General features: G+C 46.0%; 1 protein-coding gene, 1 long non-coding RNA gene and 1 pseudogene across 2 annotated transcripts in view; 2 read left to right on the top strand and 1 right to left on the bottom strand.

The window, feature by feature from the left end:
- The first annotated feature begins 3184 nt into the window (after window positions 1-3184).
- LOC134929626 (E3 SUMO-protein ligase KIAA1586-like) lies at window positions 3185-15437 on the top strand (annotated as a pseudogene).
- Window positions 11160-12506, bottom strand: LOC134929180 (uncharacterized). The gene is made up of 4 exons (XR_010178353.1): window positions 12371-12506; window positions 11987-12112; window positions 11603-11729; window positions 11160-11345 (listed from the first exon to the last, which is right to left on the bottom strand). It is a non-coding gene; the product is annotated as an uncharacterized LOC134929180 (long non-coding RNA).
- A 2161-nt stretch (window positions 15438-17598) lies between the features above and the next one.
- The window catches only part of EEF1E1 (eukaryotic translation elongation factor 1 epsilon 1), a 40110-nt gene continuing 37230 nt past the window's right edge, over window positions 17599-20478 (top strand). Inside the window, exons 1-2 of the mRNA XM_063923124.1 lie at window positions 17599-17860; window positions 19995-20195. Of these exons, the coding sequence (XP_063779194.1) occupies window positions 17774-17860; window positions 19995-20195 (288 nt within the window). The 5' untranslated portion in view covers window positions 17599-17773. The remainder of the gene's footprint in view (window positions 17861-19994; window positions 20196-20478) is intronic.

The following is a 20478-nucleotide window of genomic DNA, read 5'->3' as shown; positions in this document are numbered from 1 at the left end:
AGGCAGAGGGGGGAACACATAAAACGACTGGTACACCCACGGTGTTACCAGAGCGTCCACAGCTATCGCCTGAAGGTCCCTTGACCTGGCGCAATATCTTTTATAGCTTTTTGTTGAGGCGGGACGCCTTCATGTCCACCTGTGGCCTTTCCCAATGGTGTACAATCCTTTGGAAGACTTCTGGATGAAGTCCCCACACTCTCGGGTGGAAGTCGTGTCTGCTGAGAAGATCTGCTTCCCAGTTGTCCACTCCGGGAATGAACACTGCTGACAGTGCTAACACATGATTTTCCGCCCATCGGAGAATCCTTGTGGCTTCTGCCATCGCCATCCTGCTTCTTGTGCCGCCCTGTTGGTTTACATGGGCGACTGCCGTGATGTTGCCTGATTGGATCAGGACCGGCTGGTTTTGAAGCAGAGGCCTTGCCTGACTCAGGGCATTGTAAATGGCCCTCTGTTCCAGAATATTTATGTAGGGAAGTCACCTGACTTGACCAAAGTCCCTGGAAGTTTCTTCCCTGTGTGACTGCCCCCCAGCCTCAAAGGCTGGCATCCATGGTCACTAGGACCTAGTCCTGTATGTCGAACCTGCGGCCCTCTTGAAGATGGGCACTCTGCAGCTACTACAGTAGAGATACCCTGGTCCTTGGAGACAGGATTATCAGCCTAATGCATCTGAAGATGCGACCCGGACCACTTGTCTAACAGGTCCCCCTGAAAAGTTCTTGCATGGAACCTGCCGAATGGGATTGCTTCGTAGGAAGCTAACATTTTTCCCAGGACTCGCGTGCAATGATGCACCGATAACTGTTTTGGCTTCAGGAGGTCTCTGACTAGAGATGACAGCTCCTTGGCTTTCTCCACCGGGAGAAACACTTATTTCTGGTCTGTGTCCAGAACCATCCCCAGGAACAGTAGACGTGTCGTAGGAACCAGCTGTGACTCTGGACTGTTTAGAATCCAACCGTGCTGTTGTAGCACTTTCCAAAATAGTGCTACCCCGACTAGCAACTGCTCCTTGGACCTCGCCCTTATAAGGAGATTGTCCAAGTATGGGATAATTAAAACTCCCCTTTTTCGAAGGAGTATCATCATTCCGGCCATTACCTTGGTAACACCCTCGGTGCCATGTACAGTCCAAACGGCAGAGTCTGGACTTGGTAATGGTAATCCTGTACCACAAATCTGAGGTACTCCTGACGAGGATAGTAAATAGGGACATGCAGGTAAGCATCCTTGATGTCCCGGGATACCATGTAATCCCCCTCGTCCAGGCTTGCAATAACCGCCCTGAGCGATTCCATCTTGAACTTGAATTTTTTATGCATGTGTTCAAGGATTTTAAATATAAAGAAGGGTCACACCGAACCATGCGGTTTCGGTACCCCCAAACCGTGTGGAATAGTAACCCCATCCTTGTTGAAGTAGGGGCACCTTAAGTATTACCTGCTGGGAATACAGCTTATTAATTGCCTCTAGCACAGCCTCCCTGCCTGAGGGAGTTGTCGGCAAGGCATATTTGAGGAAAAGGCGGGGGGAAGACATCTCGAATTCCAGCTTGTGCACCTGAAATACTACTTGAATGAAACAGGGATCCACCTGTGAGCGAGCCCACTGATCGCTGAAATTTTTGAGACGGCCCCCCCACCGTACCTGGCTACACCTGTGGAGCCCCCGCGTCATGCTGTGGACTCAGAGGAAGCGAGAGAAGAATTATGATTCTGGGAACAGGCTGACTGGTGCAGCTTTTTCCCTCTTCCCTTGTCTTTGTACAGAAAGGAAGCGCCTTTGACCCGCTTGCTTTTCTGAAGCCGAAAGGACTGTACCTGATAATACAGTGCTTTCTTAGTCTGTGAGGAAAACTGAGGTAAAAATATTTCTTACCAGCTGTTGCTGCGGATACGAGGTCCCAGAGACCATCCCCAAATAATTCCTCACCCTTATAAGGCAGAATCTCTATGGGGAGACAGAGAGAGAGTATGCCAGCACACACCAGAGCGCTATATAATGAGGGGATTAACACTATAACTGAGTGAATATTCCCCCATAGCTGCTTGTATATACAATATTGCGCCTAAATTTAGTGCCCCCCCTCTCTTTTTTACCCTTTGAGCCTGAAAACTACAGGGGAGAGCCTGGGGAGCTTTCTTCCAGTTGCACTGTGAAGAGAAAATGGCGCCAGTGTGTCTGAGGGAGATAGCTCCGCCCCTTTTCCGCGGCCTATTCTCCCGCTTTTTTCTGGATTCTGGCAAGGGTATTTACCACATATATAGCCTCTGGGGCTATATATTGTGGTATTTTTGCCAGCCAAGGTGTTTTTATTGCTGCTCAGGGCGCCCCCCCCAAGCGCCCTGCACCCTCAGTGACCGGAGTGTGAAGTGTGTATGAGGAGCAATGGCGCACAGCTGCAGTGCTGTGCGCTACCTTGGTGAAGACTGATGTCTTCTGCCGCCGTTTTTCCGGACCTCTTCTTGCTTCTGGCTCTGTAAGGGGGACGGCGGCGCGACTCCGGGACCGAACACCAAGGACTGGGCCTGCGGTCGATCCCTCTGGAGCTAATGGTGTCCAGTAGCCTAAGAAGCCCAATCCGGCTGCAAGCAGGCGAGTTCGCTTCTTCTCCCCTTAGTCCCTCGCTGCAGTGAGCCTGTTGCCAGCAGGTCTCACTGAAAATAAAAAACCTAAATCTATACTTTCTTTCTAAGGGCTCAGGAGAGCCCCTAGTGTGCATCCAACCTCGGCCGGGCACAAGATCTAACTGAGGCTTGGAGGAGGGTCATAGTGGGAGGAGCCAGTGCACACCAGGTAGTCATAAATCTTTCTAGAGTGCCCAGCCTCCTTCGGAGCCCGCTATTCCCCATGGTCCTTACGGAGTTCCCAGCATCCACTAGGACGTCAGAGAAATAATAATAATCCATAATCCATTTATGATTTATTGCAACTAAACGGTGTAGGCCAAATTTAAATGTTCATTTTCCGAGAGCGACCCCTAGTGACCATGCTGTGTAATGGCACAGATCAGGAATTGTGCAATAAATGGATCTAGTATTCTATAATTTTCTCTGTTAATTGCATTGATATGTTAATAAACTTTGCATTCTTTATTACATGTCCGTAAATAAATTTTATTATTAAAATATTTTAAAATAAACACTTATTATTTTTTTTTACAATAGCAATTGAAAGGATGAAAAGGCAACAGAGTTTGACTGATTTTTTCAATAAGAAACCAAAATCGGATTCTGTTGTATCAGAATTGGCCTTGGATAGTACAACACATTCACAAGCACAACCAATCCAACCTGAAGAAAGCAGCACTTCAATTGTTGAAATACAAAATGATAACAACTCCAATACTGAAAATAGTCTTCCTGAATGCTGGACAGTGCAACAATGTAACAATTTTAAAGAAAAATATGATGGACTGGGAATTTCTAACAAAAAGAGTGTTCATGTTTCAAAAGAGTGGGCAGGTTTTCAGATTGAGGCGTCATGGAAAAATAAAATGGTACAACAAGCTTCTCTAAGGAAAAAAATGAAAGAACATTTTTCATCAAAGGCTCATAACATTTTTAAAGACAACTTCAAAAAATGTGAGCAGGATTCTATAACAAAAGTAATAGACACAATGAATGAAAAATATTTAAGTACTACTTGTAGAGTATTTAATACAGTTTACAGCCTGTCACAAAGATGTAAACCATTTTCAGACATAGAAGATGAGATTGAACTGCAAATTAAAAATGGATTAGATATGGGAATAGGATTACATTCACGTAAAACTGCTGTGAAAATAGTTGATTTTATTGCAAAGGAAATTAAAAAAGAAATATTTACTAAAATTACTGAAAATAATCAGAAAATATGTTTGATTATTGATGAAGCTTCAACGATATCTTGCAAACCAGTTATTATACTTTTCTTAAAAGTTGAGGATTCAGTTTCATCACCAACGATCTTCGTTGAGCTAGTTGAATTGGAAAAACAAGATGCAGAGACAATGGGGTATATGCAATTCCGGAGGAATTGCGCCTTTTTTTCGACCGTTTTAAGATTCGACACTACTCGACAGCCGAAACCCTCCACCCGGGACCATGAATTCTACATATTCAATACATAACTCATTCGACACTCCCCTTGTCGAATAACGGACCAATCGTCGAGTAGTGGGCGTCCTGGATTCGACTTCCCGCCGTTTGGAGCCCTTTATAGGGCTTCACAAAATCTAATATTTTTGTGATTCTGCGCACCACTGGGGAACATCAACCCAACAAACGTTTTTCCTCCTTCCTGGTGGTGTGTAAGGATTACAGTGTACTGTGCTTTAAAAAAGGGGGAGGGACGTGTGATTTGCTAGCCGTGTTGAGGAGGCCATGTCTACTGGTTACAGAAAACTCTGCATACTGATGAGTGTGGACTACACATGTGCAAAGTGAGACACACCACCAGGAAGGAGGATTGAAAAACGTTTGGAATATTATGCTATTTCTGGATCCAGTAGTGAAAATTTGATGAAGATTGTATAAGACATTGCCTGTGGAAAAGACGTTTGTTGGGTTGATGTTCCCCAGTGGTGCGCAGAATCACTAAAATATTAGATTTTGTGAATTATCCTGTGTGGGTGAGGGTAACCACCCCATTGTGTTTTTTAGCTGCACCATTGTTTGAAGCGCTTATCTTTCAAATTTCTTATATTGTCTTTATAGGGCTTGTTTGCTGCGTGTTCAGCAGCCATTTTGTGAACCTGCAGAAAGGTGTGTGGAGGTGCAGAGCTAGCAAATTGGTTGTTGTTTGCTGTGGTATCGTTTGTACACCCAGCAGGCTTTAATCCAGGACGGACAGGATACCTGTTACCCCGGAGAAGAGTCGTTTTTGGAGCGATTTCTACATTTGTAGGTAAGTACCACATGTGGTCTGGCGTTGCATGTATGTGTTTGTGTAGTGGGGGGGGTGCCATGAGGTGTACATGTGGCGTTGCTTTGGGGTGTTTGGGGTATGTATATGTGTGCAGGTATGTGTATATAGGTCCTGTTTGGATTGCTGCAGGTCCTGCTTGTATCGCTGCATGTTTTTTTTGGAGTTCTGTGTTTTGGGGTAGTTTTTCACGTTTTTTTTTTCCATAAAATGTTTTTTTGGGTCATGCTTTTGCATTGTTGTACCTCCAGCATTTGCAGGGATGCTTTTTGGCTTGTTTGGGGTGACTTTTGAGTGTGTCGGTATCTGCCATGTGGCCGACATGTGTTGTCGTTTGTTCCCAAAACATGTTTTTTTGCTCCTATTTTAGCACTGGTGCATCCCTGCACATGCTAGAGGTACTTTTTGGCTTGTTTGGGCTGACTTTGAGCGTGTCGGTATCTGCCATGTGGCCGACATGTGGTGTCGTTTGTTTCCAAAACATGTTTTTTTGCTCCTACTTTAGCACTGGTTGACCTCCAGCATGTGCAGGGATGCTTTTTGGCTTGTTTGGGGTGACTTTTGAGTGTGTCGGTATCTGCCATGTGGCCGACATGTGTTGTCGTTTGTTCCCAAAACATGTTTTTTTGCTCCTATTTTAGCACTGGTGCATCCCTGCACATGGTGGAGGTACTTTTTGGCTTGTTTGGGCTGACTTTGAGCGTGTCGGTATCTGCCATGTGGCCGACATGTGGTGTCGTTTGTTTCCAAAACATGTTTTTTTGCTCCTACTTTAGCACTGGTTGACCTCCAGCATGTGCAGGGATGCTTTTTGGCTTGTTTGGGGTGACTTTTGAGTGTGTCGGTATCTGTCATGTGGCCGACATGTGTTGTCGTTTGCTCCCAAAACATGTTTTTTGCTCCTATTTTAGCACTGGTGCATCCCTGCACATGCTGGAGGTACATTTTGGCTTGTTTGGGCTGACTTTGAGCGTGTCGGTATCAGCCATATGGCCGACATGTGTTGTCGTTTGTTTCCAAAACATGTTTTTTTGCTCCTACTTTAGCACTGGTTGACCTCCAGCATGTGCAGGGATGCTTGTACGGGGGTATTGGCTTGTTTGGCTGAGGTTTTTTCAATTTTTCAAATTTTGTTGTTGTTGTTGTGTTTGGTCCTGCTTGAGCACTGGGGTCCCAGCAGCATGACGTGTGGTTGCATGTAATTATGTAATGTGTGTTAAATTTGTAAAAATAATTTTTCTTTTTACAACAGAGATGTCCAGGGACAAGCGGCCTCGATCCCCCCCTTCCCCCCACCCCTCAGAAGAATTTTCCCTGCACAGCAATGAGGAGTGGGAGCCGACCCAGGAGGAGGATACGACCGACCAGGCATGCAGTGACCAGCCGAGGTCGTCAAGGGACCAAAGGGAGTAGCAAAAGAAAAGGCCTAGACAGGTAAATACTGTCAACACCTGTAGACACAATAGCATCCAACTTGACACACCCTAGTTTGCGCACTGCCATGCACACCTACAGGTATCTTTGCGCACTGCCAGGGATACTGACACACTCACAGGTACATAGCGATCTTATTAAATGCATGTTTTTTTTATCCCTAAAGGCAAGAAGCCAGCCAGAGGATCAGTCGGAGGAGGAAGCCTCTGGTGAAGACGCAGGACAGAAGAAGCCGCGTGAACCCAGATACACTGAGGTGGAAAACTGTGCCCTAGTGGATGGCGTCGACAGGTCCTACGACGTTCTGTATGGACCAAGGGCACAGAGCACAGCAGTTAAGACCAAGTGAAACATCTGGGATGCCATCGCGAGACAAGTCACTGCAGTATCTGGAAAGCGCCGGAGCACCAAAAACTGCATGAAGCGGTACAGTGATTGCCGCAGACAGACCAAGAAGAAGATGGGGATTCAGCGCCGACATGAGACAGCTACGGGAGGTGGTCCGGCTCTCAATCTGAAGTGGCTACCCTGGGAGAACGTTATTAAAAGGCGCATGAACCCTGTTATGGTCCAAGGAGTTTGCGGAGGTGTGGACTCCAGCCGTCCTGCTGGCTTTCCCGAGGAGGAAGAACCGCCCAGAAGACGGCGGGAGACAAGCAGTCCAAAAGGAGGCCTGATGCTAAGAATACATTCAGATGAGCTGTACTAAATCTTTTTTTTATTTTTTTATTTGCTAATGTGTTTGTTCTTTTTCCCCAGACACGCCTGCCCAGAGGACATCACCTGCGTGCAGGACATCGGCAGCGCGCGGACCATCACCTGCGCAGCAGGCATCGGCAGCAGCACGCGGACCATCACCTGAGCAGCAAGCATCAGCAGCGCGCAGATCATCACCTGCGCGCCACACATCGTCAGTGCGCAGAAAGTCACCTGCGCGCCAGACGTCATCAGCGCGCAGAAAGTCACCTGCACGCCAGACATCATCAGCGCGCAGACCATCACCTGCGTGCCAGACATCAGCGCGCAGAACGTCACCTGTGCGCCAGACACCGTTGGCGACCACACCACCAGCTGGGTGCCAAACTACATCTCCTGCGCGCAGGCCATCACCAGCTCGTCATCTCTCCAGGAGCTCTGGGACTGTGACCGAAGAGCCTCAACAAGACACTACCCTTGTGGACCCATCACCCGAACTGTTTGAGTCAACAGGGTTAACGGACGAGACTTTTCTTGGGTTTGAAGACAGCCGTGCAGACGTATCCAGCCATACCCTTGAAAAGTCTCCAGAACTGAGGACAAGTGAAGCTCCTGGAGCAGCGGCACCACAGGATGGAGAAGGTTTTTATTTTATTTATTTTTTGGGGATGGGGGTTTGGGGGGGGGGGGGGTCGCCATTTTTGTATAGTTTATTAACTTTATTTTATTTTTTTCTTCTTTTGCAAACAGAGGTGCCACGGACCAGCAGCGGACTTGCGTCGGGGATTGGTCCCTTCTTCAGGCCGGATCTCCTACAGGATTCGTCCAACGACGAGGTGGAAGTGCAGCAGCCCGCTGTTTCTACATCCCTGTGTGAGTAATTATCAAATTGTGAGCCTTCAAACAAATGTATGAATATGTATACTAATTTCTAATTTTCTTTTCAGCTGCACAAATGCAATTGGTGGCAGACGTACAGGAAGGGCAGGATCCCTCAAATGTTCAGAGGGTACACACCCTGGCAGCAGAGATGACTGCCCGCCAGGATACCTACACGAATGTCGTTGAAACCGGACTGGACGCCATTGAGAAGACAATGGAGAAGATGGCAAACGGTCTGGTTGAAATGCAAAAGGCTCTTGCCGACAGTACGGCAGAAACGCAAAAGACCAGACGAGAAGATCACAGGGAGACTATGGACATCCTTCAAGTTCTGGCCACATCCATCAACCAGCTGGTGGATAACACATCATGCCTGGCACACAGCATTGACAACATGTCGGAGAGCCAACGACATTCGGCTACCAGCCACCAGATCATCGCAACCACACTGCAGATGATGTACGATAAGCTCCCAGAGCCAGCTCATCAACACGCCATCACAAGCCACACGGACGCCTCCTGCCCTTCCTCCACCATTATCCTGGTATGGACGGTCACAGCTGTACCAACGATATACAGGGATGTACCCCACCTACCAGATGCCTCCACCACCAACACCTGCCGCATCATCTACACCAGCACGGCCACCGAGGCCAAGTCAACGCACTCCACAGCCGCCCAGGGCATCGACGCCCCATCAGGAGGAAGAAGAGGATCCGGACGGACAACCACCATAAGCCTGGTCGTATTGTTTTATTATTTACTCTTATGTTTTTCATGTTTCCCTTTCTCCCCCTCCCATTAGTTTTTTTTTTCTTACTATTGTTTTATATTTGTGTTGGGCTCCCCCACCGCCGACCGGATACTACCAAGGAGCTTTATGTCTAGGCATACATGCGCGCGCGTGTGGTAACTGATGAAAGCTCCTTGCGGTTACATGTATGATGGGCCAAAGAGCTATTCTGATACCACTTTTTTTTTTTAAAAACAAACTCCTTTTTGTATTGGTGTAAAATAGGCTTTCACTGTTGTGTGAATTTACTATTCAATAGTGTTTATTTTTGGCTTCTTCATAGGATTGGGTGGAAAATTGAAGTGGACGGCGTAGTTCGTGTTGTGCGTACCAAGGTGAGTAAAGCCATGTTTCAATGTATATATTCAAGAAACTTTGGACTGCCTGCCCTTGGGGAACAACACAGTCCAGCAATGGGTCATGCTGGACTGCGTGGTTCCACAAGTGCAGCAGTGTCAAAGTGCTGACCACTGACACCACTCTGCCACTTTGGACCGCCTGACCTTGGGGAACAACACAGTCCAGTAATGGGTCATGCTGGGCTGTGTGGTTCCACAAGTGCGGGCGTGTCAAAGTGCTGACCACTGACCCCACTCTGCCACTTTGGACCGCCTGCCCTTGGGGAACAACACAGTCCAGCAATGGGTCATGCTGGGCTGTGTGGTTCCACAAGTGCAGGCGTGTCAAAGTGCTGACCACTGACACCACTCTGCCACTTTGGACCGCCTGACCTTGGGGAACAACACAGTCCAGCAATGGGTCATGCTGGGCTGTGTGGTTCCACAAGTGCAGGCGTGTCAAAGTGCTGACCACTGACACCACTCTGCCACTTTGGACTGCCTGACCTTGGGGAACAACACAGTCCAGCAATGGGTCATGCTGGGCTGTGTGGTTCCACAAGTGCAGCCGTGTCAAAGTGCTGACTACTGACACCACTCTGCCACTTTGGACTGCCTGCCCTTGGGGAACAACACAGTCCAGCAATGGGTCATGCTGGACTGCGTGGTTCCACAAGTGCAGCAGTGTCAAAGTGCTGACCACTGACACCACTCTGCCACTTTGGACCGCCTGACCTTGGGGAACAACACAGTCCAGCAATGGGTCATGCTGGGCTGTGTGATTCCACAAGTGCAGGCGTGTCAAAGTGCTGACCACTGACCCCACTCTGCCACTTTGGACCGCCTGCCCTTGGGGAACAACACAGTCCAGCAATAGGTCATGCTGGGCTGTCTGGTTCCACAAGTGCAAGCGTGTCAAAGTGCTGACCACTGACACCACTCTGCCACTTTGGAATGCCTGCCCTTGGGGAACAACACAGTCCAGCAATGGGTCATGCTGGGCTGCGTGGATCCACAAGTGCAGCTGTGTCAAAGTGCTGACCACTGACACCACTCTGCCACTTTGGACTGCCTGCCCTTGGGGAACAACACAGTCCAGTAATGGGTCATGCTGGACTGCGTGGTTCCACAAGTGCAGCCGTGTCAAAGTGCTGACCACTGACACCACTCTGCCACTTTGGACCGCCTGACCTTGGGGAACAACACAGTCCAGCAATGGGTCATGCTGGGCTGTGTGATTTCACAAGTGCAGGCGTGTCAAAGTGCTGACCACTGACACCACTCTGCCACTTTGGACTGCCTGCCCTTGGGGAACAACACAGTCCAGCAATGGGTCATGCTGGGCTGCGTGGTTCCACAAGTGCAGCCGTGTCAAAGTGCTGACCACTGACACCACTCTGCCACTTTGGACTGCCTGCCAGAGCCGGCCTTAGGTATAGGCAAACTAGGCAAATGCCTAGGGCATTTGGTATTCTTAGGGGCACCGGCAGCTTCTGCTGATTAAAATGATATGCAGCATGCCTATATTCTGTGTGACTGCGGCTGTATCTGCATACGAAATGCTACGTTGCAGTGTATTCCTGGAAATCACTGTAATGTAGCATTTCGTATGTAGATACAGCCACAGTCGCACACAGAATAAAGGCATGCTGCATATCATTTTAATCAGCAGAAACTGCTTGTGCATCCTAGCCACATAGTAATGCAAATAATGTGATGCATTTTCATAAACAAAAGGCACCTGACGTTAGCAGAGCTGCCAGCTGACTCATGCCAGGCATCTCCTGCAGAACTAGCGGCGGTGCTAGGGGGCACCAGCCAAAATCTTGCCTAGGGCATCATATTGGTTAGGGCCGGCTCTGCTGCCTGCCCTTGGGGAACAACACAGTCCAGCAATGGGTCATGCTGGGCTGCGTGGTTCCACAAATGTTCTTGGGAAAGGAATGAACATGACATCATTAGTGTCTTTACTTAATATGGAATTTCTTTTTTTTCCACAGATCTCTACACAAGAAAAGAATGTAAAGAAGAACAAACACTAGTTTTTTTTGTTTTTATTTCAATTTATTTTTTAATCCCAAAAAAAATACAATTTTAATTCTTCAATAAATTTTTAAAATGAGAAGTTTTGTGTGGTTTTTCTTTAAATTATTAGTTGATAAAATTTAAAATATGGCATTTCAGAGATGCAGTGGTATTGTGGTAGGTCGCCCATGGTACAGCAGGGGATCTGTCTTGTCCCTTGACATCCACGCTGGTTCCTGTACCTTGGGAAGGATACTCTGCAAGACCTGTGGAAGAGAATAGTATGAGGTTCCAGGTATTTGTGTCATCCAAAGACAAGGTACAAGCAGGTTACATCGGCCTTTGTCCCAAATGCAACCCTCCGGCACTTGAGAAACTAGACATCCAAACATTCCCTGACACAGCGTAAGCATTGCAGTGTCAGGGCATAATTGGATGTGCAGTTTTACAAATGCCGGAGGGCTGCACTTTGGACATGCCGGGGTTACTTGGTCAAGAGGGAGTTTTGGGCAATACATCTCACCTGAGGGGGTTATCTGCTACATGACGGAGGTTCAGGTCCACACCACAAGTAGGTCGCCCATGGTACATCAGGGGAACAGTCGTGTCCCTTCACATCCACGCAACTTGGGAAGGATACTCCGCAAGACCTGTGGAAGAGAATAGTATGAGGTTCCAGGTATTTGTGTCATCCAAAGACAAGGTACAAGCAGGTTACACCGGCCTTTGTCCCAAATGCAACCCTCCGGCACTTGAGAAACTAGACATCCAAACATTCCCTGAAACAGCGTAAGCATTGCTGTGTCAGGGCATGATTGGATGTGCAGTTTTACAAATGCCGGAGGGCTGCACTTTGGACATGCCGGGGTTACTTGGTCAAGAGGGAGTTTTGGGCAATACATCTCACCTGAGGGGGTTGTCTGCTACATGGCGGAGGTTCAGGTCCACATCACAAGTAGGTCGCCCATGGTACATTAGGGGAACAGTCGTGTCCCTTCACATCCACGCAACTTGGGAAGGATACTCCGCAAGACTTGTGGAAGAGAATAGTATGAGGTTCCAGGTATTTGTGTCATCCAAAGACAAGGTACAAGCAGGTTACATCAGCCTTTGTCCCAAATGCAACCGTCCGGCACTTGAGAAACTAGACATCCAAACATTCCCAGAAACAGCGTAAGCATTGCTGTGTCAGAGCATGATTGGATGTGCAGTTTTACAAATGCCGGAGGGCTGCACTTTGGACATGCCGGGGTTACTTGGTCAAGAGGGAGTTTTGGGCAACACATCTCACCTGAGGGGGGGTGTCTGCTACATGGCGGAGGTTCAGGTCCACATCACAAGTAGGTCGCCCATGGTACAGCAGGGGAACTGTCCGGTCCCTTCATCCACGCTGGTTCCTGCACCTTGGGAAGGATACTCCGCAAGACCTGTGGAAGAGAATAGTATGGTGTCATCCAAAGACAAGGTACAAGCAACACTTGGAAACAAGCAGGTTACATCGGCCTTTGTCCCAAATGCAACCCTCCGGCATTTGAGAAACTACACAACCAAGCATGCCCTGACACAGCGTAAGCATTGCTGTGTCAGGGCATGATTGGATATGCAGTTTTGCAAATGCCGGAGGGCCGCAGTTGGAACATGCCTGGCTTACTTAGACAAGAGGGAGTTTTGGGCAATACATCTCACCTGAGGGGGGGGGGGGGTGTCTGCAACATGGTGGAGGTTCAGATCCACATCACAAGTAGGTCATCCATGGTACAGCAGGGGAACTGTCCGGTCCCTTCAAATCCAGGCTGGTTCCTGCAAATCGGGAAGGATACTCCACAAGACCTGCGGAAGAGAATAAGGAGGTAATTTGAGAGTGTTTTCTCCACCCTGGGAAAGAACAAAAGGTCCCAGCAACACTGCGCATATACACAGGTTACTCAGACAAGATGGAGTTATGGCCAATACATCTCACCTGAAAGAGTGACTCTAACATGGTGGTGGTTCAGGTCCACATCACAAGTAGCACGTCCATGGTAGAGTGGGGTAAACTGGTCCAATACAGGAGTGGCTTTGCAGAAGTGTATCCTGGGTAAAACTGTTGAATCATGGGTACATTCCCCTCAGCAGAGTGAAGAAAAAAATATTCTTTTTAAAAATGTATTAAAAAATACTTGTGGGTCAAAAATTGACAAACCAAGTAGATAATCTCTTCAAATATAAATAGATATGCTATTATCAATCCAAAAAGCTAAAAAAAATATATGTTTTAAAAAATTTTATTCAGCTCTCGCCAGTAAAGTGAGGCGGAATGAAATTGACGAAATTACTGTCAAAAAGCACTGTTGTCAAATCGACATTCTTCAATTGAATATACTTTTGTCGAAAAGCCGCATTTTGACCATTGCAGACATGTCGAATTTTGAAAATGTCGATTTGCAAAAAGTCGAATCTGAAACGGCACGTATTTTGACGAAAAGTACTGTATTGCATTGTCGAATCCAATTCGACAGGTTTTTTTGTCGAAAATGCCCCGTTTTTTGACACTTTCATGAATTTGACCGCAATTGCATATACCCCATGTTTTTCAGTAATGTTGGGCTTACTAAGAACTACCTACAAAAAAATTTAATTGGATTTTGCTCTGATGGTGCAAGCGTTATGCTTGGGAGAAAATCTGGAGTGAGCACTAGGATAGCAAAAGAGTTTCCAAACATAATAATATGGCACTGTTTAAACCATCGCCTCCAACTTGTTTTAGATGACTCGATAAAGGAAATAAAGCAAGTAAATAATTTCAAAATATTCATTGATAAGATATATACTATTTTTCATCAATCCAATAAGAACCAAATTGAATTTACCAAAATATCCGAACAACTTGGAATTGAAATTATAAAGATTGGTAGAGTTTTGGGACCAAGATGGGCTGCCTGTAGTTTAAGGTCAACCCTAGCTGTGTGGTGCGCTTATCCTGCGCTACATCACTATTTTTCTTCAAATCCAAATAACGTGGGTATGGCTAACCGTCTTGAAAATATATTTTTTTATAAATGATTTGGCATTGATGATTGATATTTTAAACGAAATTAGTCTGCTTTCAAAGGCACTGCAAGCAAGAAATACAGACATAATAAAGGCTGAAAAACTTGTGATACGCTCTATTAAAGCATTTCAAATGCTTGAAAAAGAAAAGGGTCCATACGAAAAAAAGTCAATGAAATAATTACTTCAGAAACCTACAAAAATATAGAATTTGTAGAATATCATCGATTTGTCGGGCTTCCTCGGGAAAGACTTTTAGAAGAGATCGTAAAGAATTTGAAAAAAAAAGACTAATGGATTGTGGACATTTAAAAGCAACTTGTAGCCAATTTCAAGATATCAAGATAGTAATAAATTACAATTTCTCACTTTTTTGGAACCAGATTACTGGAATATTGAAGAAGTACTAGTTCCATGGAAAGCAGCTGAAGAGCAATTGCTTGTATTTAATGACATTTTCAATTACCAAATTGATATTAATGAGTTTTCGAGATTTCGTGGAAAACGTTTTAAAAAATTCCCAGAACTATTCAATTCCTCAAAGTGTTCAAAGAGCTAAAAATATTGTCAGAACAATTGCTGTAAGTTCAGCAGAAGCGGAAAGGGGTTTTTCAAAGATGAACATTATATGTTCAGAGAAAAGAAGTCGCTTAACTGTTTCTAATGGTATCCGGACTCCAGGTCGACAGCACAAAGGTCGACACACCTTAGGTCGATGCCAATTGGTCGACACACCTTAGGCCGACATGGACAAAAGGTCGACAGGAACAAGGTCGACATGGAAAAAGGTCGACATGAGTTTTTCACGATTTTTTTCTTTTTTTGAACCTTTTCATACTTAACGATCCACGTGGACTACGATTGGAACGGTAAAGTGTGCCGAGCGAAGCGAAGGCACCATGCCCGAAGCATGGCGAGCGAATCGAGCCATGCGAGGGGACGCGGTGCACTAATTGGGGTTCCCGGTCACTCTACGAAGAAAACGACACCAAAAAAACATAAAAAACTCATGTCAACCTTTTTCCATGTCGACCTTGTTCCTGTCGACCTTTTGTCCATGTCGACATTTTGTCCATGTCGACCTAAGGTGTGTCGACCAATTGGCGTCGACCTTTGTGCTGTCGACCCTCAGTCCCAGACCCGTTTCTAATATATCAAACATAATGACTATTAGTCTAATTGGCCTACCGCTAAAGGTATGGAATCCTACTCCTACAGTGAAAAGATGGTTAAGGATAAATCACACAACCGATGATGCTCGGTTAAAAGCAAAGAAAATTGCAAGTGAGGACGCCAATCAAACAACAATATGGAAATATCTTCAATAACAGTTTGTCAGGTATTTTACAACTCTTATAACATAATCTAGTTTTGTGTACCTCTTTTATTGTTCTTATTTGAGTATTAAATGCATGAATTATTGAACTACCTTTCGGGTTATCTTTTGGTATACTTAAAATGGTCATTAGGACATAGAACCTGTTGTTAATTTATTTGAATCCCACCACTGGCATTATGGTGTGTGGCATAATTTCTAAGGGGCAGGGCCATTGCAGTATGTGGCATACATAATGTATAGTGGGCATTACTATAAGGAGGAAAAATGACAAATAATGTAAGGGGCATGAATCAGGATTATTTTTTTTCCTGTGGTGGCCAACGTCTGGGCGCGCAGGCAGGGCCGGAGCTTCCACTAAGCAGCTTTAGGCAGCTGCCTAGGTGCGCCGGGACCTGAGGGGGCGGCCTGCAACAGCTGCCTAAAAAAGGTAGCATAGCCCTACCTTTCACAGCCACTGCAATCCCCCAGAATGCGTATCTTACAGTAGCTGTGACTGCTAAGCTCCTGTATTGCAGCCTCGGCTCCACCTCCACCCGGCACAGGCAGTAACTTTGACAGCTCCTGGAGTCCTGGCTGGGGGTGATATGCGGCGCTGCTCTTCATTCCAGGCTCTTTCACAGACTACTCAGTTCCAACTCTGCACTGCAGCCTGCAGGTAAGGTGGCTGCACAGTGCATTCTCTGCATTGATAAGGAAAGAGGGCGAGAGCAGCGGTGTGGTGAGGGGTTGGGGGGGGGGAGATAAGTAGCAGGCATGCACACAGTCTGGGGGGATGAGCAGCAGCATGCACACAGATTTTGGGGGGATAGAACAGCAGACATTTAACAGAGTAGGAAGGAGGGGGTGAGAGCAGCATGCCTTTCATCTGAAGGGTGGGTAGGGGGAAGGGGCAGAAGGCAGAAGTTTTGCCTAGGGTGCCGAGAAACCTTGCACCGGCCATGCGCGCAGGTTGCAAAATTGGGGTTTAAGGTAGTTTTTTCCTGCAATGCCACACCCCTTTATGCAAATCCACGCCCCTTTCAGCAAGGTCACGCTCTTTTGGGGCGCGTGCGCACGCAAATTCATCGCTTTGCTAGTGCCAATTATAGAGGGAGGGGGGGAGGGGGGTAATGCCAGAGAATTATTTGGCTTGGGGGAGAAAAATTTCTAGTTACGCCACTGGCAGGAAGGGTAACTGACTGTCAGCTGCAGAGGCGTAACTCTGGGAGGCAACGGAGTCATCTGCCGCCGGGCTCCTGCTCTGAAGGGGGGCACCTCTCCTCCCATTCTGTGACACCATTGATTTAAGTCAATTGATAGCTGCCGCTATCTTTTCAGTGGCCGACTTCCTCACTGGTCCCTGCACCTTACAAATCACGCCCTTTTTATTATACTGTACATACACATTTTACAAGTGTCATACCCAGGATTAGATATCACAACCCATTACATTGGATAGGAAATATAAGAATCTAACTACGGTATATGTAATTACTTCTCTGACAATTACGTATAACTTCATATAGTTACAATTCTCAGGCTTACTGTTCAGGAGCAAATAGCTCTATCAGTAAGGTGTCTGCTGTCAGTGTAACAGGTCATGGGTTCTAATCCTGTGTTTGACTGCTAAGAAATGTGTGATAAAAAAATATCACTATACACACACACATATTTATCTAGATATAGGGGGGGCTCCAATATTTATCTTGCAACTGGGACAAACTTACGCCACTGGTCAGCTGATGCATAGAGGGTGACAATTCTGTGGCCACGGCAGGTTCTGAAGGGCGGCTGCACACACCCACTCCAACCAAGACACTCCCTATGACCATACCTCCCAACATGACCCTCTCCAATACTCTGCTCCTGGATTTCCCTCTTAATTTATGATTGCCATCACCTGTGCTGAAACACCTTTCTTATACATTAACCTGTTCAATCAACACAGGTGCAGACAACCATAAATTAAGAAAAAAGTCCAGAAGCAAAGCTTTGTGTCCCTCCTGGAGAGGGTCATCTAGGTAGGTACGACTAGGTCCCGTAGGCCACTTGGTACTAGCCTCAACCCTATGACTAATGGTGACGACTGACGTCACGTGACGAGTGATTCAGAAAAATACTATATAATATTGTTAGCTCGGCCCGTACATACACACCCACTGGTTCTTCCCACACCAGAAAACGCCTCACTATGTACTACCACCAATCGGGTCCGGCTGCGTTGCTCCTATGCTGGAGCCACTGCCCTCCCTGTGACCAATAGTACCTAGACATTTCCCGGAAGAGGCGGGAACGCGGGCCGGGCATCTGTGGTTGGCAGTGCGTCTTTGTGACTTGCCAACCAAAATGGCGGTGGAGGATCTGACCGCGTTGGAAAGATGTCTGGGGTTGAAGGCAGGGAAATACAGCAGCCGGACACACGGTAGCAGTCAGGTGAGAGGGTGTATGATAGGGATCTACAACTAGAAGACTGTCCGGTTCACGATGCTTTCTAAATTGTTTCTGATGAAGAGCCTGTCATTTGGTTGCCAGGAGTGATGGCTGAAAGCTGCTCTTTCAGTGGAAATGTCTTGCTGAGCAAGGGTGACACATATCCAGCATTAGCTATGTACCGGATGGATCCGTAACCTGGCCACTTGGTCATCTATTCCAGTGCCTTATGCTGCCTTACTGTAAATGCTTGTCTCGTGTCCTGCTGTTTAAAAATTATATGTGTGTCCATTTAAATAATGCAAGCATAGCTCCAGCTCCAGTAGGTCCAGCTTCGTGGACTCAGACTCAAGTATAGAATTTAAATAATAGATTCCAGCCTTGGAATCATGTAATGCCTAAATTACCTTCACCATGGGCATATTTGTGCTTGTAGCTTTTGTTTAAATAATGAAAGTGTTAGCTAACCTGTACATGAAAAGGCAGTCTCTGCTAAAGCTCACTTTAAGTGCTGTATATAAGGCATGTTTATTATTAATATCGCATCACACTGTTCACGCAGTTCTGTACAGAGATTGTAATCATTCTGATTCATTCACACCAGAGGCGGATTGGCCATAGGCTTTACAGGGAAGATTCCCGGTGGGCCGACGCACCCGCAGGGTCTGTTTTGTTTGAGGACATGTGGTCCTATTTATAGACATAATGAATAAGATGCCAAACAATCTGCATATATGAAAATGACTTTGCCACTTAGCCTGTGATTGCAGATGATCTAGTGTATGCTCTGCCTGCTTGGCTGACATATAAGATTGAGTGAATAGTGATTGGTATATGGTTGGTGTAGTAAGCAAGAAAATATATCTTTCTAAAGAATTATATAGTTTCCTAAATTCTGAAGATATATCATATAATGTGCTCATAATATTTCATTTTATTTCCTTTTAACTTCTCCCTTGATGCTGGACATCCCCACTATCTGGAAAGTCTTGGGGGGGAGGGTGCTGCTGCCATGGCCCATGGCTAGACCTTACACCTCTGGTGCTGCCCATGTGGGGCCACTAGTACAATTTTTCTTTCCAGAGCCGCTTTTTGTTCCCAATCCGCCCCTGTTCACATCCGTCCCTGCCCAATGGGAAACAATTGACTTAAGGGGGGAAATTCTAGTTGTGGTCAGTGACTTCAACCTAAAACAGGGCTATTCCAGTTATTTACATTGATGTCCGGTCTCAACCCCAGGAGGTGTCAGCAGAAAGTTTTTGGCCTATGCTACGAAACTAGAATACCCAGAGAAAACCCACTCGGTGGTCACGTGGAAATGAGGCGCCTTTTCCAAATATTTAGAAAGTTAGCGTTTCCCTTCAGTTTACCCTGTAATGTTACACATTTTATGTACTCCTATTTAAAATAGTTACAGTAATTTTTTTTAATTTAATAATGTGGCCTAACACTTTGAGATCCGGCAATTTGCCTGACATGCATTCAGTTTAGTAATGTGATTGCCGAAACTACACAGCTGTATGGCTGGCTGCATATCATGAAGCCTAGAGCACCATATTTATAATAATTGTGTAGTGTCAACAGATTCTGCAGGGGACAAATATAGTAATAAAATCAGTCTGAGTATTAACAAACACACAACCTTAAAAGGGTGTTGCTTACAATATATAGTAAAATAGGAGTTTTGAGACCTGGGAGTAAATGTAATAGGGTCCAAGTTGCCGGAGGTGCAGGACTTTGGGTGAGAATGCCTGTGTATTTAAAGCGGCAATCCAACTACCTTGTAAATGATTGCCATTCTAAAAATACGGGCATTCTCACCCAAAGTCCTGCATCTCTGTCAACTTGCACCCTATTATATTTACCCCCTGAGGTCAAGTGCCACATAACACATATTGGATTAGCTAGATAGCAATGCAGAAAGTGCTTAGTAGGACTAGGTAACACAGCAGTGTTTGTGTAGGAGAAAAAGGGAAATGAAGAAAAATATTATTGCACACCAGTTGTCCCAACATCTCTGAGCTACTTTAGTCTGAATCGCACACATTTTATGACAAAACAACTTTAATCCTAACTGATTCGCTGATGTTTACTTTTAGTCCTGTATATAGATTTCTGATCTTTTCTTTATATACAGATTCCTGTGCTTCAGCCCAATAGAGGACCTAGTTTGGCAGGCCTTGCCACTATTGCTTCCCATTTAGTTACTGAAGCCAAAAAAGATGAACTTTTAGGTGCTTCTGTAGAAGAGAAGGCTGTTGTGCAGCAATGGCTGGAATACCGCGTTACACACATAGACAGATCAGCCAATAAGGAAGATGTCCGAAACATACTGAAGGTCAGTGATTGGTTTTTATAATGTTAATATGATTTGTTTGTTAGCCGGTTGAATGATCTTTTTTTTTTTAAGAGCAATATACTCCTATAATGACCTAGCATACAATTTTCAGTGCTGTTTGCATACAGATCCTGGCCACATTGCTGTGCTGCACATGCCAGCTTTCCTGAAGCTGAGATTGGGAATGCCGGATTTGCAGGACCGCAATCCTTTCATCTCTCATTATGACCTTATTAACATTATTGTATTGCCTGCAGCAGCTTCACATCGTATGTAGGGGTTA

The sequence above is a fragment of the Pseudophryne corroboree genome, chromosome 5, assembly GCF_028390025.1.
Source record: "Pseudophryne corroboree isolate aPseCor3 chromosome 5, aPseCor3.hap2, whole genome shotgun sequence".
NCBI lineage: Eukaryota > Metazoa > Chordata > Amphibia > Anura > Myobatrachidae > Pseudophryne > Pseudophryne corroboree.
Note: the sequence above shows the minus strand (reverse complement) of the source record. Positions and strands in the feature narration are given on the sequence as shown.